Source organism: Chanodichthys erythropterus, chromosome 9, assembly GCF_024489055.1.
Source record: "Chanodichthys erythropterus isolate Z2021 chromosome 9, ASM2448905v1, whole genome shotgun sequence".
Taxonomy (NCBI): domain Eukaryota; kingdom Metazoa; phylum Chordata; class Actinopteri; order Cypriniformes; family Xenocyprididae; genus Chanodichthys; species Chanodichthys erythropterus.
Window position 1 is genome coordinate 34786143 of NC_090229.1, and position 24747 is coordinate 34810889.

Below are 24747 nucleotides of genomic sequence, written 5' to 3' on the forward strand. Positions count from 1 at the left end.
AATGCAATGCAATTTTGATTGTAATTATACATTAGGATATAATTTTTTGTACTGGCTTATGTTTATGTTTTTAAGCTAGTAAAAATGAACTGTAATTTACAGTAATAAACTATAAATTATAATAAAATTTATACAAACATTTCAATCATATTAATGAGACTATAGAAAATTATCTCAATTATCTCATAAAAAATCCACATACTGGTAATGAGAGTAAGATTGCTTTCTTGCATTATGGTAATGAGAATGCAATTTTTTTTTATTTTATTTATTTTGCATTATGGTAATGAGAATTATATATTTTTTTGCATTGTGGTAATGAAAATTAGATTTTTTTTGTTGCATTATGGTAATGAGAATGCGATTTTTTTTTGCATTATGGTAATGAGAATGAGATTTTTTTTATTTTGAATTGTGGTAATGAGAATGATTTGTTTTGCATTGTGGTAATGAAAATTTGATTTTTTTGCATTTTTTGCATTTTGCATTATGGCAATGAGAATGCAACTTTTTGCATTAGGGTAATGAGAATGGTATTTTTTTTGCATTGTGTTAGTGAAAATTAGATTTTTTTTTTCATTATGGTAATGAGAATGAGACTTTTTTGCATTATGTATAATGAGAATGGTATTTTTTGCATTGTGTTAGTGAAAATTTGATTTTTTTTCATTATGTATAATGAGAATTATATATTTTTTTGCATTATGGTAATGAGAATGAGATTTATTTTGCATTATGGTAATGAGAATGAGATTTATTTTGCATTATGGTAATGAGAATGATATATTTTGTTTTGCATTATGGCAATGAGAATGAAATCTGTTTGTATTGTAGTAAAAATAATGCATTTTTTTCTTACATTATTGTAATGAGAATAAATGTTTTCTTTCATTACAGTAATGAGAGTAAGATTTTTTTCTTGCATTACGGTAAAGAGAACGATTTTTACCTGCATTACGGAAATAAGAATATTTTTTTTCTGACATTATGGCAAAGAGAATTCGATTTTTCCCCCTGCATTACAGTAATAGGAAAGAGATTTTTTCTTGCTTTATGGTAATTAGAAAAAGATGTTATATGTTGTTTTACGGCAATGATAATTTCTCATTCTCACTGCCGTTAAGCAAGTTAAAAAAAAAATGTTTCTCATTAACACAATTACCATGATTTTTTTCTTACAATAATGTAATGGGAATTTGGCAAAATGTGCTCAATTGTAAAAAAATAATAATGTTACAGTGCAAAATCGTCATGTTCTTAAAGATAGGCTTTCTTGACCTGAATATGTTATTGACAGGTTCCATACGATTCATTAAAATGCTAGAGGCCATTTAGGATTTAGGATTGCATACAGCATCATGTAATCAGTGCTGAGATTGCAACGGGGCTCATTAAAATCCATCAGCCTCTGAAGCGTTTCTACGGATCTTCCTTCGCTCAAGCAGCCTACTAAGTAAATTGCTCAAATCTCTTGAAATTTAAAACATCACTACAGTACATACTGACTGCGTCACACATATCCAGTTTAATATTCTAAAAATATGAGGCAGGACACAATCTAGTGGTATAAAGCTTGAGGTCAACAAGAAATGCATGCTTATTAAATGATCAGGTATTTGACAATGTATATAAATATGTTTAAAGTATTTTTGATAATTCCCCTTTACTTCTATAGCTTCTCTCGCCCTTTCTGGCACATCTATTTTTTTATGGTTGATTGGTTGGTAGAGGAGCGCAATGTTTACACTGCGTCCCAATGCAAGAAATCAATGAAAAATTATGTGACTTTGTCCCAACATAAACACCCACAAACATTAATATTGGTTTTAGCTGGCAATTCAACAACTTCCATATTCTCTACAGCCCCTCTACAGGTTTTAATTTTTGCACTTTTTGTATTTGACACTGAACTTCATTTTCATTCTTGGTGTTCAATGCTTCAAACAGCCATTCAGATGGAATGTTTTCTTTGTTCTTTCTCATTTGACCTTCTTTGACACAGGCGTACTCACTCTCACAATAAATATTCATACAAGCATAAATATTACATGGCAGTCAAGTCTTCGGTACATCCAAGCGTGGATTGAAGTGTTTCAGAGCACAACCAAACACAATGGCTCTTTGTTCTATGGCTCTTCACACCGCACTACCGTTTATTTGCACCATGTCTAGACATCAGTCACGGTCACATCATTAATTATTGTAAATGTAACACGATAATTGAGTTTCTTTCATCTGTCTCACACACGTGATCAAATATTATATCTCTGTTTTGTATTTAGCCCATATTGGCTGTGAAATTACATAACATAAGTTTTCATGTACAGTAGTGTACAACATGCATGGTTTCGTCTGAATCTAATAAAGGGGCGATTCTTGTTTCTTAGATATACTGTAAAGCTGAATACCACATTAATTACATTATATTTACAGCATATTAATGGAGAAGTTTTCTCAAAAATTAATTACCATCATGTCATTCAGTGGATAATGACTTAAGTTTCAGTCTGTTCCTCACACAAAACTATTGAATGTGTCAGATGGACTACTTTTATGATGATTTATGGTGCCTTCATGATGCTTTAGTCCATTTTGGAGCTTGAATGTGCTAAATGTTTTCACTGAATATAAAAAGCAGCAAAGACATTCTTCAAAACATCTCCCATGTTTTACAGCAGATACAGTAGATCGTCATACAGGTTTTGAATGACATGGTGAGTAAATGATGAAATTTTTTTTTTTTAAATTTTCATGTCCATCTATTTTCATTGGTGAACTACTCCTGTTATCAGTCATGTGAGTGTGTGAGAACTCGATTTGGATTAAGACTGGCCATGGGATGTTCTTAGTAACATTTGAGACGTAACTCAATTCTTATAACATTACATGAAAGAGCAACTATCTAAATGTTGAAGAAAATGAAATAGACTTGATATGTTCACTATATCTGAGTACAAACATAGTAACACACACACATACACACACACACACACACACACACACACCCCTGTCAAACACACAGTTATGTAATCAGTGCATATACAGTAGAAATAAAGAGCATTTGTAAAACTGTACACATTTTGTTGAATGTTCATGCTGGCAGAGGCATTGAATTTCTTCAGATATTTGACCCACGTCATACATTCACACACACCACACGCACAAACATGTAAACACTTTCCTGGACAGAATGTTCAAGAGAACGTTTGGCTACCAAAGATGAGTCTCCCGGATTTCTGAGATAATGTTATTGGCTTTCTTCAGGGCCTAAAAGAGAAGAAGTCAGAAAGAGCAGTATTAATAACACAAAGAACACTGCATAAAAAAAAACCATCTTGTCGCTGTCAGGCTGAAACCTTGTATCTCCATATTTTGTCTCTTTTTTTTCTTCCTTTTGTTCATAAATCATTACACATCCTATACCTCTGTCTGTGGGTTTTACACATATTTAACCAATGAAATGTAGTAAATAAGAGCTTGTGACTACCGTGTAACTCCATTTGATCCTCAAACTGTCGGTAAAACCACTATCGTGAATGAAGTGTCGCGCACATTTTGGACAGTGTCTGCTTGTTTGCAATGCAAGGGTAAATAAAGAACTGGTTGTTTGAATAAGTATATCGTTTTCTTTACTGAAGACACAACATGTCTAAAAAGGCTCAAGTTTTATGCATTTGAGAAGCGGAGAAGAGTGCCTTAGTCTAAAATTTGTTGTCGAGTCAGTACACAGTTTTAAATAGCCTGTGTCTAATTACTGCATGAGATTTTGGCAAAATGACAGGAAAAACTGAGCGCCCACATAACTACTGTAAAAATTATAACCTCTAAGTTTATGAAAATGTAATGAGATGCACTAATCAGATGCGGCCGTTCTTCTGATGGACAAAACATGTATTTCTGACATTCACTGGTCAAAAACCTCATAAATCCATTTGAGCTTAATTTTGGGATTTGGTAAATGTTAATAATATAATAATACATGCAAGTGTCTGACCATATAAAGGCTCAATATCAACTTTGAAAACTCAATGTTTAATTAGTGTTTTCTCCATTTCCTGAAAAGTAGTGGTTTTGGACATATAAGCTTTCTGCTGACAGTGATGATATTCATTTTTGGATCACAAGTATCTGCACAAGTAACTAGCAGTGTTGGGGAGTTTCTAACTTCAAGTATGAAACTACTAACTTTACAATGTTTTTTTGTTAACTGTACGCTACAGTTACGTATTCTAAATGCATTCATGTCTCTACACATCACTCCTACACACTATACCCATCCACCATTCCCGAGATCCAGTGTCCATTGGTTGAACTTTCAAATGATTTTGAAAAACACGTGATCCAAATACATGATCACAGCGCTTTATGATCCCAGAAATCCTATAGCTTTAGCCAAGCTGCATGTCATGTCACTCCATGATCTGTCTTATGTTACTGTATGCTTGGGCTTGTTCGAGACCACCTGCTCTAAATAAACATATGCGATCTAGTATTAGTTTACTAATGTTTTGCAAAATTACAAACCAAAACGTGGTGCAAAAGCATCCTGTGTATACTGTATACCCATGCGTCTGCGGTGCTTTTTCATTCAAATACTTGGTATAGTTTGGTTACTAACTGAAACGGATATGATTTTAGTATTCTGCTAGTAGAGACCTTTTCAATGATATATGACACGTCTATCTGTTATGTACTATGATTTTACAGATCACATTTTCATGTAAAGCAGTTATTTTTTTCACACTATAAAAATAGAGCACTTCTAATATGGCAGAAAATTTAAAAGCACTTGTTAAGTGATGGTCATATTCCCTATATTAACTGTAAAGCCAAGCTTCTAGGCTTTTTCACACCAGCTATTAAGTGCATTGGATTGAAAGAGGTTCATTTTTAAAAGTCGATATGCGATTAACTTGACATGGCATCTTTAACTGCCAAAGACAGTCTGAATGTGCATGACTGTAGTGGTGGTGCCTTAGATGGGATGAATTTAAAGATGACCTTTGTGAAAGTACAAACAGCTTAGACTGTCAGCATACTAACTGACGCACTGCTACTAAATAAAAATAACCACAGAAGCAAGATGTTCCATTCATTCCTGGTGAAATTTCGTCTTTTAAATCACTCATACTATATTGTATCATATACATTATGGTTATATACCATAACCATATTGCATCTGATTAATAACTCATTAATGAGAGAAAGTGCAAACATTTTTGAATGTTACCATGTTATTAACATGTTATTACTACATTTAGCCCATTTTTATTAATTAAAAAATTGAGAAATTCTTTGAAGTGTCAAATTATTCAAGAACATATAATCTGAGAATTACCAGTATTAACTGAAATCAATAGATTTAACTAAATTCCTTTGCATTTATACCCGTGACTGTTAAAAAACAAAATACCTTTTGATAGTCTTGGCCCATTTGCAAAGTTTGGTTCCTGTTTTAAAATCTAGGTAGTTTTTAGGGTTTTTCTTTTTTTAATCTCTTCCAGGTCAACACGAAAATACCAGCTTTATGAGGCTTATAAGTATTTCACACATGCACAAAACAACATGTTCTCCAACCAATATGACCATATAGGTCGTTTGTCACTTCCCTGAAATACGACCCATAGGAGTGTTTGCTAAAGTTGCGCCCCTATTGACAACAGGAAACTTTCCTTTTATCTACGTTATATTTCGGGTTTTGCGTAGCTCAATTGGTAGAGCATTGCAATAACAATACAATCATGTGATCATGCGATCGTGGGTTCGATCCCAGGAAACGTATGTGCTCATAAAGTGTATATGCACTATAAATCACTAAGGTTAGGTTTAGGGGTTGGGTAGGTATAGTTGTTAATTAAAAAAAATGAGTTTTGCTAAATGGAGACAGGAGAAATGGTATAAAATGTCCACACATTGCATTTAAATGAACACGCATTTTGATTGGTAATGACAGTCATACGTCATTTCATGATGACATACATAACACAACACTGCCATTATTTTTACACCAGATAGAGGGCGCATGACTTTAAAACCTAAATATAGGTCATAATAAGGTGCTCGAAAAACGACCTATAGGGTCGTTTTTTTTTTTTTTTTTGGAGGACAGTCTCGCACAAAACGTACCTCCAGCATCTGTGCAACCTCTGTGCGCTGCTGAGCAGTTTCCTGAGACTCGATGAGCAGTTCCTGAAGCAGAGGCTGTTTGTAAAGCTGCCCGACCAGCTCACTCTGCAAATGCTCTTTCACAAAATTCACCAGGAAATGCATCACCGTCTTTGGCACACTACAGAAAACAGAAAAAAAGATCAGATGCGAAGTGGTCACTCAGTTGTTTGGCTCCCACACAAACAGGTGCTGACCTGTCCTGGATGCTCTTGCGCACGATCAGGAAGTAGCACTTGATGAGCCGTTGGATGACCTCACAGTCCCTCTGCTCTCGAGTGCTTAGTTTGCGGGATATTGGCACGGCCTACAGAAAAATGTCCAAAAGTTGTTGTTCTTTCCTGGTTTTCTTCAAATGTGCAGGTACTTTTGGCTTCTGTACTTTTGAGATAGCAAAGACGTACCGTGTCCAACAGGTTGACGGCTTTGGTGGGGCTTCCAAACGCAGGCACAGGGCCTTTCTCCTCCGACGGCATCTTTTCATTCTTCCATCTCTTACCTCCATCCCCAGCCTCCACCTGCAAAAGAGACGATAAAACAAAGACTAATCCTGTTTGGATTTGGAGACTGAGACGAGACGAGACGGAGAGAGAGTTTTAGTACCTGCTGGCTGTTGACAGATGCAGACACTTGGGCAGCGTCTGTGAAATCAGGATGTTTGGTGTTTATATAGGCCAACTCGATTGCAACTAGATTATGAACCTGAGAAAAAGTAAACACATTCCATGAGTTAACATGATGACACATTTTCAGAAGAAGCAAAACTGTGCTCTGAATTGAACATGTGCTAAGGATTTCTGATTTAACACATTAGGAGTAGTGAGTAGAGAACACACACTGCAAACCAAGAACATTTTACTGTGGCACCTGGGGAGCGATTGGGGGTTAGGTGCTTTGCTCAAGGACACCTCAGTCATTTCCTGCCGGTATTGAGAATCGAACCTACAACCTTTGGGTTACCAGTCTGACTCTCTAACCATTAGGCCACGACTGCCCCAGCTGTGTGTGTTTGGTGTAAGGATGAAGTGGTACTAAAATTCTGGCCACTAGCGATATATATATATAGCTCAATAAATTAAAAATAAAACACAAACAATTCCAATTAGTTTGGGTGTGGTCACATTTACCAAATCCAGTCATGCCAATAAGAATTCATGTGATCGGGAATTTCACATGAGCGTGGATTTCACAATGAGTTCAAGTTGGTCACATGGATTCACCGCAATAAAAAAGCTGCTCGGTTTAAAAGTGACTTCTGTGTGAGCTGCGCTTCATACATTACTACACTATTAACAATAGACAATGGATCCCTTTGCCCCTGAAACTTCATGACTGCACCAAATGAATTTAAGCATCACAGCATTATAATTTACATGATGAAAAATGGATATTATTTTATTATGATTTGATCAAGTTTACCCTGAACATTACATTGTTATTATTGTTTTTAAAAATTAACATTAAGTGAGAATGATGATGGAAAAAGAAATAGAAATTTGGGGGAATGAACATGCACAATTATTTATCCAATGTATAAACTGGATAGTTATGGTGTTTGATGGTGATTGATAAATAGCTGCTTCACCGAACAGATCTGCGCATCACTACGCAACGCCCTTAGCAACATAAACAATCAAATGTACTTTCAAAAATGTCATGCATTTCAGCAAAAAGAGCTGTTTATTATTTATTTAATGACCTTCTGATACATTAATACGTAGAGATGCACCGCTATATTGGCCAAAAAAGCAAATTTTCACACTATCGGCTAATAGTTTAAAAACAGCTGATAGTCAGGGCTTATATATCTTGTCAATCAAAAGAGGGCAGGAAAATGCATTAAATTTGTGCTTTCTGTAAAGAAAATGCTAAGAAACCAGTTTGATGTTCAAAATTAATAGTAATTGTATGAATTAATAACATTCAGAAAGATAAGAAATATTAATTTAATCTTCAGAATTTAGTTAATGTGTGTTAATAATTTGAGTAATGTGTTTGTTTATAACTGATAGCAGTTACTGTAAAACAAGTTGATGAAATGGAAAGAATAAAGTTTTTATTTGCATTTCTTACAAAATATAGTAATTAAAAATCTAATGAATAATCATTAATTATAGTGAAATCATCATTAATTTCAAAAGGTATAAAAAGGCAGAACTCCCAAACTATCAGTATTGTTATTCAGTATTGCATCGGCAGATATCACTCTAAATAACCAGCTATCGGTACTGGTGGAGAAATTTAGTATCGGTGCATCTCTATTAAAGGGTTAGTTCACCCAAAAATGAAAATTCTGTCATTTATTACTCACCCTCATGCCGTTCCACACCCTTAAGACCTTCATTCATCTTCAGAACACAAATTAAGATATTTTTGTTAAAACCCGATGGCTCAGTGAGGCCTTCATAGGGAGCAATGACATTTCCTCTCTCAAGATCCATTAATGTACTAAAAACGTATTTAAATCAGTTCATGTGAGTACTGTGGTTCAATATTAATATAAAGCGACGAGAATAACGACAAAACAACGACTTATTTAGTGATGGCTGATTTCAAAACACTGCTTCAGGAAGCATCGGATCATTAATGAATCGGTGTATTGAATCTGCTGTTCGGAGCGCCAAAGTCATGTGATTTCAGCCGTTGGCAGTTTGACACGCGATCTGAATCATGATTCGACACACTGATTCATTTGTGCTCTGAAGATTCCTGAGGCAGTGTTTTGAAATCGCCATCACTAAATAAGTCATTATTTTGTTTTTTTGGTGCGCCAAAAATATTCTCATCGCTTTATATTAATATTGAACCACTGTACTCACATGAACCAATTTAAATATGTTTTTAGTACATTAATGAATCTTGAGAGAGGAAATGTCATTGCTGGCTATGAAGGCCTCACTGAGCCATCAGATTTCAACTAAAATATCTCAATTTGTGCTCTGAAGATTAATGAAGGTCTTACGGGTGTGGAACGGCATGAGGGTGAGTAATAAATGACAGAATTTTCATTTTTGGGTGAACTAACCCTTTAATAAGTGCATGTGCATGGAAGCCCACAGGTACTGAAGTGCAGAGTGAGTATTATTTAAAAGTTTTCTGTTTAAAAAAAGTGGCTGACGTGATGTGATGTGTAGCCAGAGCAGTGGGCAGCCATTTCTTTGATTTGGCGCCCGGAGAGCAATTGGGGGTTAGGTGCCTTGCTCAAGGGTAATGAGAGTTGAAGAGAGCGCTGTCCATTCACTCCCCCACCTACATTTCCTGCCAGCACTGAGAATCAAACCCATGACCTTCGGGTTACAAGTCCGACTCTCTAACAATTAGGCCAATTTAATGACATTTTCTGAATCTTTAGCAGACTCACGCTGTGCTGCAAACCAGTCTGGTTTAAACTCAAAGATGGAAAACAAACGTTTTCTCGTGCTGAGAGATAAGCAGATGTATACTCACGAGCCACTTTATTAGGTACACCACTTCAACTGCTCGTTAACGCAAATATCTCATCTGCTAATGACATGGCAGCAACTCAATACATTAAGGCATGTAGACATGGTCATGATGATCTGCTGAAGTTCAAACTGAGCATCACAATTGGGAAGAAAGGTGATTTAAGTGATTATTGGTGCCAGACGGGCTGATCTACTGGGATTTTCACTCACAACAATCTCTAGAGTTTACAGAGCATGGTCTGAAAAGGAGAAAATATCCAGTGAGCAGCAGTTCTGTGGGTGAAAATGCCTCGCTAATGCCAGAGGAGAGTGACCAGATTGGTTTGAGCTGACAGAATGGCAACAGTAACTCAAATAAGCACTCAATACAACCGAGGTGCAGAAGAGCATCACTGAATGCTCAACATGTCCAACCTTGAAGCAGATAAGCTACAACAGCAGAAGACAGACTGGTGCTACTCCTGTCATTTAAGAACAGGAAACTGAGGCTACAATTCACATGGGATCACCATAATTGGACAATAGAAGATGCCTTGTATCAATGTTCAGGCTGCTGCTGGTGTAATGGATATTTTCTTGGCACACTTTGGGCCTCTTAGTACCAATTGAGCATTGTTTAAACGCCACAGCCCGAGTATTGTTGCTGATCATGTCCATCCCTTTATGACCACAGTGTGCCCATCTTCTGATGGATACTTCCAGCAAGATAACACACCATGTCACAAAGCTCAGATCATCTCAAACTGGTTTCTTAAACATGACAATGAGTTCACTATACTGCACTGCATAAAATACATTTGGTTCTGTATTACTGAAGTTAAAAATTTGTAAATTTTACACACTTTTATCATTTTGATTTTTTATAAAAGCTTGTCTAAGTACACGCCTTGTGATTATGTTGCTGTAATACAAGTCCTCGAGGCAGGTATGAGTTAGTATGGGTGTATTCATAGGCATATGTTCATACCATCTCATTGGTAATGGGCAGACGTTTCCTGAGTAAGCTGGTAACCACTTCCACTATTGAATCATGTAGTTTGGGAAACCGCAAAAGCTCCTTCGGACATAAACAAACACACATACATACAGTAGGTTAGCTGTCAATTGTTTAAAACATTTTTACACTTCCTGTGTGAAAGAGTAAAGCATAATATTTTCCCAACACACTTCAAAATATTATGAGCATCAAATCTTCACATTCTGACGTTAAATTGATGTATATAATAGAGTAAAGCGAAAAAAATGTTTAAGGTAAAACAAATGTACACAGTGAAGGCAGCAGGACAGAGAAGATAAGAGCAGAATGAGGAGAGAATCCTAATGCAGGCTGTTCTGAGCCTGTGTGTGTCAATCTGTGGTGCCTGTACAAAGCTTTCACTCTCCTCTTCACATTTCATTTTTGTAGCTATATAAGGGCTTGTCATGGGAAACAGAAGCTTCCTTGCTTGTTTGAAATAAAAGACCTTGATGTACTATGCAGACACATTCTGATATTCACATTGCATTTTTCCATTGGTCACTCAGAACACTGAGAACTGAACACAGTGCCACCAAAAAATTATCATGGTATTGATGACACAACCATATTAACATCTAACTAGGGATGCACAATATTGGAAAAAAGAGTACATTTTCTGCAGTATTGTGAAAAAAAAAATGAAATTAAATTTCACCAGATGACCTGAATAGCTCTATTTGGAAAGAATTAATTGTTCAAGATGATTTTGTTGGAGATTTTGTTCATTTATTCATTTGAAAGAAAGAAAGAAAGAAAGAAAGAAAGAAAGAAAGAAAGAAAGAAAGAAAGAAAGAAAGAAAGAAAGAATGGGATAAATGATTGATTGAATGAATGTATGAATTATTGGGGTGAATTAATTAATTAATTAATTAATCAATTATTGGGGCGAATGAATGAATGAATGAATTATTGGGGTGAATGAATGATTGGAATGAATGAATGGATGAATGAATTAATGAATTAATGATTAAGGGTAAATGAATGAATGACTGGAATGAATGAATGAATGAATTAATTATTGGGGTAAATGAATGAATGAATTAATCAATTATTGGGGTGAATGAATGAATGATTGGAATGAATGAATGAATTAATTAATTAATGATTGGAATGAATGAATGAATGAATGAATGAATGAATGAATGAATGAAAAAACAATTCAAACTATAAAGGGAACCATAAAAATATCTCTCTACTTGAGTTGAGTTTTCATAGGCCACATTCAGACTGTTTTTGAGCAATTCGATATGACCCAAAATTATATTTAGAATATTGAATAATACAATATAATATAACATAATATAATATATTATTAAAATAAGAAATATATTGTATTAAATAATACTACTATACTATAAAATATAAAAATCAAGTATTAAAATTTATTTTACTGTCAAATTCCAATACTAATATTTATTCATTTGTCTTCATTTCTTCATTTTCAAATGGCATACAGCATTTATTTTGAAGGTTAGCCGACAAACAAATGCGCTGGCATGAAGACACAGTATGTTCATTTACACATATGCAGCACACAGAGTCTCAGAACATTTTGATTAGTAAATGAACCAAGCTGTTCTGAGACTCTGAAACACTGTATCATGATCTACATGTGGGTAAATGACGCGCTTCACTCTGAAACCGCCAGCACAAATTTACTTAATTAAATCGCGATTTGGCATTCACACTAATCAATATCACGTTTTTTCCCCCTGATGCATTGTGCAGCCCTACTAACTAACCAAACTGTAATGTATAAAGCACTGACAGGAGAGATTTTAAGGCTGGCTACACTACCTCATATTCAATTTCCTGTTTTGTTTTTTTCCCTGCATATTCTGCATCAAATATTAATAAGCAGTGAAGCACCTGAGTGCTGTAGGCAGAGCAGTGCTGGATGATTCTCTGAAGTTCCTCGTGTACGAGCTCCACGCAGCGCATGCTGGGCTCCTCCAGTCTCTTGATCTGTTTCTTCACCAGCAGCTCAAAACTGACCTCAGGAACAAACAGCGCTGGCCGAGGACCCTACATCATCACAACAACCAAATACAGTCAACACACATTTAGTCTACCCCTGTGTAGAGTTATACAGTTTCCACAACTTCTGACCAATGATTTTTCATTGCTTTTCCAGCTATTCTACTGGATAATGATTCATTTTATAGTGATTGCAATTTCTATCAGAAGTAGTATTTAGATTTGAGCAAAACAAATACATACACTACTGGTCAAAAGTTTGGAATAATTAATATATTTTTTTTATGTTTTTAAAAGAACTCTCTTCTGCTCACCCAGGCTGTATTTATTTCATTTAAATGACAAAAAAAAAAAAAAAAAAAAAAGGTTATAATCTGAATTATTATTACAATTTAAAATAACTGTTTTCTATTTGAATATGTTATAAAATATGATTCCTGTGATCAAAGCTGAATTTTCAGCATCATTACTCCAGTCTTCAGTGTCTCCAGTCTTCTAATATGCTCATCTGGGGCTCAATTATTATGGGTACTGGTACTCAATTATTACTTGGTTTTGAAGTCACGGTTCGGTACGGGTTCGTTACAGCAGGTTGGGAGAAACCTTAACATAAAATTGCTTTTATTTTTTTATTAAACTGTTGGTTTACTGAAGTTGTGTTTCTGTCTTTAAATATATTAAATTAAATTATAACTAAAAGTTTCGTAAGGATATATAAAAAATGATCTCTGCTAAGGCTATCAACTATGTATGGAGCCCTTACTTGAACATTATGTTACTATAATATTAACGGTTAACAACAGAGCCCAAACTATTAGCCTAAATTCAATCTTTAATTGATTTTTAGATACAATAACCAACAAATTGTATGCAAACATGTAAGCTGCACATAAAGCAGCATCAATTTTTGCATTAACTTCTAAATCTAATTATAAAATTTTGTTTTGCTCTAATTCGTTGTTGAAATATAATCATTTATACACAGTGTCTATCATTTTCAGGACAGATTTATTTAAACATACATTAAATAATCAAGACATCACTAACATGTTTAATGAAATATAATGATTATATAGGCTAATACAGAGCATATATTAAGCGTTTACAAGCCGTTTTGTTGATGTCTTTCCGCCGTTGAAACACTGATTGAGCGATTACACGAGATAGGACCGTTTCAGTAAGTTGTTCTGTATCTTTCAACATACCTTCAGATGTTCATTCATGTTTATTCTGTAACTAGTATTAAAGAGGAAGAGATGATTGCATTCGCTCGCGCTGCCAGTTGAACTGAGGCGCCTGTACAGTGATCTGTCACACCACATCAAAGAGCATCAAAACGGCATTTTCTGTTTAAATTTCGTGATTTCGTGGACAGAATTTGAAGGATGACACTTTGTTTCTTATCGAAAGTAACAAAACGCAGAGCTTATTGCGTTGCTGGTTAATGATGGTTAGGCTACAATGTTGTATTCGTTGTGTACTGCTTTCATCTTATCCATCTGTTTTTGTCAGATGTCGTAATTCACCGGGAAAACGAAGTATTCCCAAACATTGTTGCAATGTAATGCATTCAGTACACACGTGCACCATACCGAAAGCCCTGTACCGAAACTGAAACCCTGTACAGAAAACAGCTTAATATTTTTGTGAAAATTATGATAAATTATTTTCAGGATTCTTTCAGGATGAATAGAAAATTCTAATATTTATTTGAAATAGAAATCTTTTGTAACATTATAAATGTCTTTACAAATGTCACCTTTGATCAATTTAATGCAACATTATCAGTACGTATAAAGAATGAATGTATTAATTTATTCTTAATTCATTCAGTATTTTTTTTTTTTTTTTACTCTTGCTTAGCCAAAACTTTTAAATGGTAGTGTATCATACATTTTCAACATTGATAATAATCTGAAATGTTTCTTGAGCAGCAGATCATCATATTAGAATGATTTCTGAAGGATCATGTGAAACTGAAGACTGGAGTAGGAATAAATTACATTTTAAAATAGAAAACATTTCTTTTAAATTGAAATAATATTTCACAATATTACTGTTTTACCGTATTCTTGATTAAATAAATGCAGCCTTGGTGAGCAGAAGAGACTTCTTTCAAAAACATTATAGACACTATAGATTTTTCTAGGACTTTTCAATTAAATTTTAAAAAATGTATTTATCAAGAAATGATTTTATTAATTTTTAAGATTTATTTAACATTTGGAGGCTTGGAATTGGAGGTTTTCCATGACTGTGGGAACCCTAAAAAAGCTAGATGAACCAGTATTTATTTACAGTTTCCAAAACTCTTTATGTTGAGGACATGAATATGATGATCTAAACCATAACATTGTGTCTCGGAAAATATGTCTGTTTGAAAAATAATTGTTATTATTTGGTTTGGTGATGCTTATGGTGTAGAAATGATTTACTTGACTTTAAAAAAGTGAGCAAAGGAAGTTGAGAAGGTCCATAAAAAGTACTGTATATGCTTAACTGTATACACACACATGCATGCATAAACATGTACATATCGTACCGTAGCATTTCGAATAGCTGTGAGAATATCTAGCTCAGTGAGTCCTCCAAGTGGGTCAATGGACTGCAGGGTTCTTCCAAATGTCTCGTGGAATATATAACAGATACGAGCTCCTCCACACCTACAATAAACAAATGCTCACACAGTCAGTCAGTCAATCCATGAAAATTAAAAATCATGCCGCATTTTCGGGCATCGCGGGCATGTTGGCACGTTCACACATTCACACAGGCCTGAAGTCGTACTTAACCATCCAGCCAGAAAACGTCAATACGAGGCACTTAATTAATCGATAGCTGGTGTGGACTTAGCCAGATATGAGACACGAACAGCATTTCATCCAACAGTGAACAGGGTGTAAATAAGGAGTTGGGCAGACTTGAGGATTATCTGCCTGTCAAATTCAGCCAAGCAGACAAAGTAAACATGGTGTGCTTGATATCTGTCATGAGTTTCAGTGCGAAAATGACAGACTGAGAACTGAGACACTGCTGAACTCACAGAAAAAAGATTCAGCACAAATGTAGCCTTGGTAATGGCAATATGTCAAACTCGATAACAGTGTAAGATGGCAACCTGTATTAAGTGGCTCCACAGATCACAATTATGACCCGTTTTGTGACTGATGTCTGATGACTTTTGTGCTCAAAAATGGTAAGAGCTTTCTCAGATCACAAGCTCAAATCTAACTGTCTGGCTTTGTGCAATGTTTTTGTGTCTACTGCTGTACTGAAGTTACAAATAAATAGCCAATGCTTACTTTCAATTGGGCCAAAAAATAAGGCCTTTTCAAATTCACACCAAAAACAACACGATTGTAAAGAAAGCACAGAAGAAAAGAAAGTAAAACATACATGGTGAATCGTTTGCAATAAAATCTACAGTATAACAAGCATTTAGAAAATATATTTTTATATACTTTTATACACTTTGTACCAGGTATAGATATACAATACTTTTTTTGAAGTGCCTATTTCCTACATTGTTTAGTTTTAGTTTTTTAGGAAATAAACTGTGAGAAGCACAGTTTTTTACACCCTGGCTGCCTAAAATCAATCAATCAATCAATCGGCCACAGTGGATGAAGATGATTCAACATGCAAAAACATTACACATTTTCTAGAAAAAAAAATCTGAGGGGAGAAAAATGTGCAGAAAATTGGAAAAATCATTGAGATTATTTGATACACAGGGCAGAAAAACAACAAAACACAGGAAATGTTGGAAGGCATCTACAGACAAATTCTCAGAGATAATTTCACTTTGCCCTTTAGGGCTTCCACATAAATACAATTTTGAATAACAGATTACGTCTCATTCCTTTGGACCCTACTTTATATACAAACATATTTCAAGTTTTAACAACAAATGCTTTTCATATAAATTATTTTGCTCTGCTTGTGTGTTGCATTTATTGCTTTTATTTGTTCCAGTCACTCGACCAGACTCCAGAGCATCAGCTCCGGTGACGACTGTCAGACATAGAATAGTGGAATAGATCTGTTGAAATGCACTCATTGATTCAATATATTTCTGTGGTAAATATTTGGAATTAATGTAAAGAGACCTTTAAAAGGCAATAAGAAAAACAACTTTTTTTTTTAAAGTTACAATATGTAATAATTAAATATGTAATACGTTTCCAATACTCCTTTTCTGCAATACTGATACACCGATATCAGTTGCATGTTCTCACTCTCTCTTCTCTCCAGCAGTTTGACACACACCCGCCTCCTGTCACTCATGTCATTCGCTCTGTTTGAATAGTGCTTGTATTGTGTATAATTTGTCATTCCTGCAGGTTTCACGCACATACCAAAATCACGCACACCACTAAACTATATAAGTGGTGCGCACATAAAGTCGACTCTCAAACAGCTCGCTAGAACGAAAATGAGTTGTTTTTTTTGGCTTATGGCATGTAAACGGTCAAATATTCAAGTGAACACAGTCAGTTTGAGAATGTAAATATTTAAGAAAGACATTGCATGTTGTGTAACCGTATATTGGATCCATGCATAAGTTCTTAAAGTGACAGCACCGTCATGTTAATCAAAAAAAAAAAAAAGACAAAAAGAAAATCACTTACTTCTCTTGAAACGGCTCTTATAATCATTAATCTGTATTTAATTTCTACAGTGAAGACTATCCAGTTATTATTTTTATTTAATTTCTATAGTGTTTCTAACCTGAATACTAGCCTACTGTTAGACCCACCTGAAAGACTTAAAGACATGTCTATTTATTTGCTATTTGTTTATTTGTTCTTATTTTATTACTGACTGTTCACTTGTTGTTGTTGTTTTGTTTTTTTGTTTTTTTAATAATAAACACTCCCTGTGCTGTGTCAGAGCTATTTCAACAAAATTATGAGATAAAAACTTCTGTATGGCAACATATATGGCATGTTTTTTCCTGTGGCATCGAAAATGGTATTGAATATCGATATTTTTCAAGGTATCGTATCGAAGTTCGAAATTCCAGTATCGTGACAACACTAGTCGGCAGGAAATGGAAGTTGCAATAGTCTTTTCTTCCCTATTGTGACGTATATCCAGAATGAGGAAAAAAAGCTAGAACGGGACTTGATTTTGCCCTCAGGAATTTATTGGCTTGTAGGTAGTTGGGCATTGCTTACTAAATGTAGGCAGATCTGAATGCCAGTGTGCTCTCAGTTGTGGAGGATATTTAGTCCAACACTCTGCCGAGACACACGTCATGAAAAGAACAGATGATGTTTCGAGAGGGAGGGGAGGTTAGTGTTTTTGATTAAAGATTACGAGAGCATATGACTTTCATGGTGATCATATATATTTATGCTGTTTTGCGGAAAACATCCTAAAGTATGCGCTGGTTCATGTACTCACAATTCAGAGGTCTGGATGTGCCTGGCAGTGCCTTCAATGGTGCTGCAGTAGTCGGTGGCAAACTTGGTGACGATCTGCAGCAAGGTGGCGCTGTGGTCTTCCACAGGCTGCCCGTAGCTGTTGAGTCGGGACTGGTACTGAGCGGTGAGCACCGTGACTCGTGTCTTGAGCTCCGGGAGACAGTCCCTGATGTGATGCATGAGCAGTCGGCTCAGGGTGCGAGCCAGGTAACGCGAGCCACAGCGGGAGGCTAATGATGGGTAATGCCGCTGCAGAAACGCCTGCTCGTCTTTGCAGGAGTCTGTGAGACTCTTTTGGGTGTTCAAGTCATGCTGGCTCCTGGTGAAAAAAAAAAAAAAAATGTATATATATATATATTATATATAAAAAAAAATTATAAAAAGATACTTTCCTCTAGTAGGTTTTAGACAGTATATATGTATCAACTGCTGTTTATAATATCCCACAATCCTCTGCGTGTGATTCAGCGTTAGGGCAAAAACATAAAAATGACTTGGTTATCTCTAAAGCTTGTTTGGATTTGTTCTAGATCATTAAGCATGATGTTATGCAGCCATAGTCTGAATCCAGTTTCTTTAGGAGGAACCTTCTTAAAAAAGTGATGACTGTGAAATTATTGATTGGGCAGCACAGCAGTTTTTGAAAGAAGTCTCTTATGCTCACCAAGGCTGCATTTATTTTAGAGCATTGGAATTTAATTGCTTTTGCCATTTAACGTGATGCTGATATGATCAATTCTGTGTCGATGCATAAAAACAAAAGAACTCATTTTTTTAAAAATGTACTTTAATAGGCCTTTTAAACATATTATTGTTCTGTTTTATTGTAAATAAAGTAGGCTACTCTTATATATTAATAAAAAACTTGCATATGTCAGCACTTGCATCTGATGTTTCGGCTTCAGTTTTTACGAAAACAACATGCATGCATTAGAAAATAAAGTACAGGACATGTTTGATGTTTAAGTGCATGAAGCCATGAAAAAGTTCTCAATGCATTACTTGCGCTGACTGACACACACCAGAAGTGTGCACACAGAAAGATGCTGTCTATACACACAGACAGCATGCCATCCGAATTCTGTTTAGCGGCATATTGTGCCTAAAAGGTCAGATACACACAGAATTATTTCAAAATACCTGTCTTGCCGAGTATTCTTCTAAACATAGTTGGTTTACATACATAAACAGTTGGGGGAGGGGATTATGTGTTAATTGTATATTCGATCCGTGCATTAGTCTTAAAATAATAAACCTGCTGCTGTCCGTGTCATTAATGTTAATCAAAAACGAAAAAGAACAGAGGGAATCACTCACTGCTCTTGACTGGAGAACTTTTGTAGCTTTAATAATAAACTATTTATTTGTAAATATTACACTAAAGACTATGCAGTGGCATTTTTTTTACATTTGATGATTCAATTTCTGTATTATTTCTTACTCCTATTAAATAAAGACCTGTTAACTTCATTTGTTTCTTATATTGTATTTCTACTGTTTGTTATTTACATCTTTGTTCTTATTTTTAATAACAAAGATAAAATTTGCTTTGTGGCACATCAAGAAACGTTTCATAATCTAATCGTTACCCTCTGTATCGTATCTTGAGGCAAGTGAACACACCTTTATTTTATTTGATAAAAAATATAGTAAAAAAACTACATTATTACAATTTTAAAATATTTTAAAATGTAATTTATTCATGTGATGTCAAAGCTGATCCTTTAGAAATCATTTTAATATGATGATTTGGTGCACAAGAAACATTATTATCAATGTTACTTTATATTTTGGTGAAAAAAACAGTTTTTTCAAGATACTTTGATGAAAGTTTAGAACAGCATTTATTTGAAATAGAAATATTTTGTAACATTATAAATGTCTTTACTTTCACTTTTGATCAATTTAATATGCCCTAGCTGAATAAAAGAATTAATTTCTTTCAAAATAACAACAAACTGACCCCAAAGTTTTGAATGGCATGTGTATGTATGTGAAAAGGGTCATTGGAGAGGTCAAAAAAGAAGGTAATTTTAGAGATGGAGCAAGTCACATTACATTTTAATAAAATATAACAAAATTAAACTTTTTTCCTTCAGAAAAAGTTTCATTCATAAAAAGACCAAGAAAGACAGTAAATCTACTCTTTACAGAGTTACTATTGATTTCATGCTGACTTTAAATATAGAAATGGTTGGTGTCATTAGACATGAATTGTCCTTTGACAAATTAAAGTATCTTCAGCTCTTTCATTTTGGTCCAAATCAATCTGTAGTGCATTCTTACAGGATAGGGGTGAGCTGAAAATTGTTAGTACACTGCCCACTACTGGAAAAAGAGAAGCTTCTGTCAACAGAGTCCCAAGTACTGTGCACACGACAACTAGGAATGAAAGCAACATTTTTACATTTTCTAAAGACAATGTAAATTGTGCTTTCCTGGGCAAAACCTATTGCCACACATCTGTGTTGTTGCTAGGGAATTGTTATGTGGTTACTAGGTTACTGGTTCAAGTCTTTTTGGTATGCTGTTATGGCTCAGGTTCTTCCTTCAGTCTAAGTTCTGCCTGTTTTAACATCCATCAGTTAAAAATCATAAGAAAGTTCTCTTCAATAACACATGATTTGAGGAATCATTCAAGTCTGAAGGCCAAACAACACTGGACTAGATGCATGCTTGAATGTAATATTTAAGGTTAAGGATTAGTTTGAATCTCTCACCTCGAGTATGAGTAATAATAGCAGTTATGCTTGCCTTAGCAAACACTTCTGATAAAACGTAAATGACTGACCAATATATTGCACAGAACACGTCTTTTATTTGTTGCCAGCGCTTGCTCTCCCAGGAAATCTTCAAGTGCTTTTCTGTTTGACTGCTCGTCGTCGAATCCTCAAAGAGAGCGTAGGTTAATATTGAAGAGACGTTGGCCTGCAGCTATTTCTGATTAAGTTAACGAGAGTCGAGAAATGAAATGTGTCACTGCAGTTCTTCTCCCCAACTAAATTGTCTCCCAGTATCCGTGCAGTCCCTAAAGGACATGCTAAGGCCACAGCTGAATGAACCAGGGATTTATCTCCAACACGGCTCTGTTCGCTGATAGCGGGTAGACGTGGTACCCTTGGGTGCTTGTGCTTAAACAGGCAGGGCAGAAGGAGAGGATAACAGCGTAGGGAATATTATAGTCACTGCTCCTTAGGGGTATGATAGAGGAACACGAAATGTAAGAAAATTACACTGTTAAAATGTTGCAATACTTTTTCACATGGTTGATTAAGTTTCTACTGCAGTAAAAGAAGTCGAAAGGGCCGTGTGCTACACTTATTTTTTCCCTGAAGCCCACTTATATGTCATTCAGGGTTTCATGTGCACGTCGTGAAGTTCTTCTACATGGTCATTTTTTCACCCTCTCTCTAACCCTTATGCTTAAACAGGCTGTTTTTGCTGCTGTGCCTTTAGGACTTCATATGTAAATGAGTTCTGTAATGATCTCCCCAGTCTCATCAGAAAAAACAGACTCTGCATTTTTGCAAAATGTGTGAAATACATTGCTGCAGGTCCAACTTGGTGCAGTTTCAAGGTGAAATGACCACCTGTGTTGCTAAAAGAGCTACAGGACTCCAGGATTTTTGTTTAGAAGCCACAGAGTTGAAATTTATAGGGGCACAGTCAAAAGTTTAAAGAGTACAGTCAAAGTTAATTTTATTTTATTTACTTTTATTTATTTTGTTTTCAGTTTATTTATTTATTTTTCAAAAGTTTGGGGCCAATACACTTTTAAGCAAGGACACATTAAATTGATAAAAAGTGACAGTAAAGACATTTACATTGTCTACAGTATTTCTAATAAATGCTGTTCTTTTTAACTTTCTATTCATCAAAGAATCCTGAAAAAATATTGAGCAGGGCAAGGGTTTTCATCATTCATAACAATAAGAAATATTTCTTGAGCAGCAAATCAGCATATGAGAATGATTTCTGAAGGATCATGTGACACTGAAGACTGGAGTAATATTTCACAATATTGTAGTTTTTACTGTATTTTTTACCAAATAAATGCAGCCTTGGTGAGCTTAAGACAATTCTTTCAAAAACATTAAAAAAAAAAAGTCTTACAGACCCAAAACCTTTGAATGTTAGTGAAACTGTATCTGCATTTTATACGGACATGGACAAAAGTGTTGGTACCCTTGGTAAATATATACAAAGAAGCCTGTGAAAATAAACATGTATTGTTAATCCTTTAGATTAATCCTTTAGACAAAAATTCACAAAAATCTAACATTTTCATTGAAGTATAAGAGTTTAAAATGGGGGGGGGGGGGTCAATCTCATTATGAAATAAATGTTTTCTCTAATACACGTTTGGCACAATTAATGGTACCCTTAGAAATTGTTATTAGTGAAATATCTCTGAAATATATTCCCATCCAAATTTACATTTTTAGCACACCAGGGTGACTAGGAGCATGAAATTGTCCAGCCATGACTTCCTGTTCCACAAGAGTATAAACATGAGGAATCACAAAGGCCAAATTCCCGAATCATTCACCACAATGAGAAAAACCAAAGAATATAGTTCTGATTCTTGAGCTTCACAAAATAGAAAGTAGCTGCAAGAAAATAGCTAAAGCATTGAAAATCCTCCTTTCCACTATCAGGGCAATAATTAAGAAGTTACAATCAACTAAAAATGTTACAAATCTGCCTGGAAGAAGACGTGTGTCTAAATCATCCTAATGTGCAGTGAGGAGGAAAGTTTGAGTGGCCAAAGACTTTTCAAGGATCACAGAGTGAGAATTGCAGAGATTAGTCGAGTCTTGGGGTCAGAAAGCCTAAAAAAAAATATATATATATATCTGCTCTCATCCAGAAACAATCTCCAGCATATTCAGTTGTCAGAAAAGACTGAAACTTCAAATGGGACCAGTTTCTATGGTCAGATGAAACTAAAAAAATTGCTTTTTGGCAAACAGGGATAAAAAGTACCCCATGCCCACGGTTAAATATACTGCTGGATCTTTAATGTTGTGGGCCAATTTGTTTTGCTGGAGGTCCTGGACATCTTGTTCAGATACTTGTTTTAGCAAATACTAACAGATAAAAAAAAAAATCTAAACCTGACCGCTTCTTCTAGAAATCGTATAATGGGCAGTGGTTGCCGGTCGGATCTTCCAAAAGGACGATGATCCAAAAACAAACATTAAATTTCAACACAAACTTGTGTCACTAAGCATAAAATGAAGCTTCTGTCATGGCCATCCCAGTTCCCTGACCTGAACATGATAGAAAATGAGTGGACTGAACTGAAGAGAAGAAGCACCAACATGGAGCTGGGAATCTGAAGGATCTGGAGAGATACTGTATGGAGGAATGATCTCTGATCTCTTGTCAGGTGTTCTCCAAACTCATCAGGCATTTTAGAAAAAGAGTGAGAGCTGTTATCTTTGCAAAAGGAGGTTGCAAAAAGTATTGAATAAAAGGATACCGTTAATTGTGTCCAATGTGTATTAGAGAAAAACTTTATATTTCATATTATTATTCATATTCATATTATTATCATATTATATTTTCACAGTTTTTTTTTTGTTTATATTTATCAAGGGTACCAACAAATTTGTCCACGTCTATATACACATTATTATTAACAGTATTAATTTAACAGCAAATGAAACTCATATTAAATTCTTAAATGAATTAAAATACAGTGGACTGAAAATAACAATACTCTCGTTTCTTCAGCATATTTAAGTTATAAGTTAAACATAGGCTACAAGTACATGATATTTGGAGTTCTCCACATTCATTTTGCAATATTAATTTGTTCATTTGAATGACAATTAAATATGAATATGAAAATCTGCTCAAAATTGACATCCCTTGTCACGTCGCACTAAGGCAAAATAACTTTTAACAATCGCACAATTATTATTGCTGCATTTTGTTCACAATGTAAATTAAATGTTTGTACTGTAGAGCCTTAAACAATGACTTTTAGTTCCCACTGAGAAAAAACAAAGATTATAAGAGAAGATTATGAGTGAATAATGACTTAAAGGAATATTTCACCCTATAACGAAAATTAAGTAATCATTTATTCACCCTGGTGTTGTACAGATATATGCAGTATGCCCTTCATTCTTTCTGTGTGTTTTTCTGGGTGAGTTGGAGTGAACTGCAGCGTTAATAGAGTCTCATGAATGCACAGCTGTGCACAGAGGACCAACAGTCAGGATTTTTAAATGGTTAAATAATGCATTACATTTTTACATTTCAGTTTGTTTTTACCAAACCCTATCAAATTTCCCCAAAACATACAGAACTACAACATGTGTTGCATGGGATCATTCTGTGATACTTTTGTGTCTTTTTCAAAAAGCTTTATGCTGGTAGCTATTCACTGCCATTACATGTGCAAGCAGAACATTTTTTTTTATTTTTTATTTTGTGGTAAGAAAAAGAAAGAAAGGTGTACGGTATTAGAACAACACATGATGAGTACATGATGACTTAATTTTAGTGTGAACTATCCCTTTAAATATAAGTCTGTTGCCCTGGAGGTCAAATTTTGCATCTAAAATTGCATTTGAAATTTAAATGTAAAATTAGGATATAGGATCCATTTATGTTTCTAATAGAGGTGTAACCGTACACATATTCGTACCGAAAATTTTCGGGACGCGTCTTTCAGTTCGGTACATGTGTATGGACGAAT

The 24747-nt window shown here is 34.9% G+C and overlaps 1 protein-coding gene across 1 annotated transcript in view; it reads right to left on the bottom strand.

Moving 5' to 3' along the window:
- Positions 1-622: 622 nt before the first annotated feature.
- Positions 623-24747, bottom strand: part of si:dkey-32e23.4 (dynamin-1-like protein) — a 33759-nt gene continuing 9634 nt past the window's right edge. Inside the window, exons 9-17 of the mRNA XM_067395434.1 lie at positions 18016-18354; positions 15149-15269; positions 12499-12654; positions 10579-10668; positions 6769-6867; positions 6570-6683; positions 6363-6472; positions 6127-6286; positions 623-3267 (exon numbers count right to left, since the gene is read on the bottom strand). Coding sequence (XP_067251535.1) covers positions 3211-3267; positions 6127-6286; positions 6363-6472; positions 6570-6683; positions 6769-6867; positions 10579-10668; positions 12499-12654; positions 15149-15269; positions 18016-18354 — 1246 coding nt within the window. The 3' untranslated portion in view covers positions 623-3210. The remainder of the gene's footprint in view (positions 3268-6126; positions 6287-6362; positions 6473-6569; positions 6684-6768; positions 6868-10578; positions 10669-12498; positions 12655-15148; positions 15270-18015; positions 18355-24747) is intronic.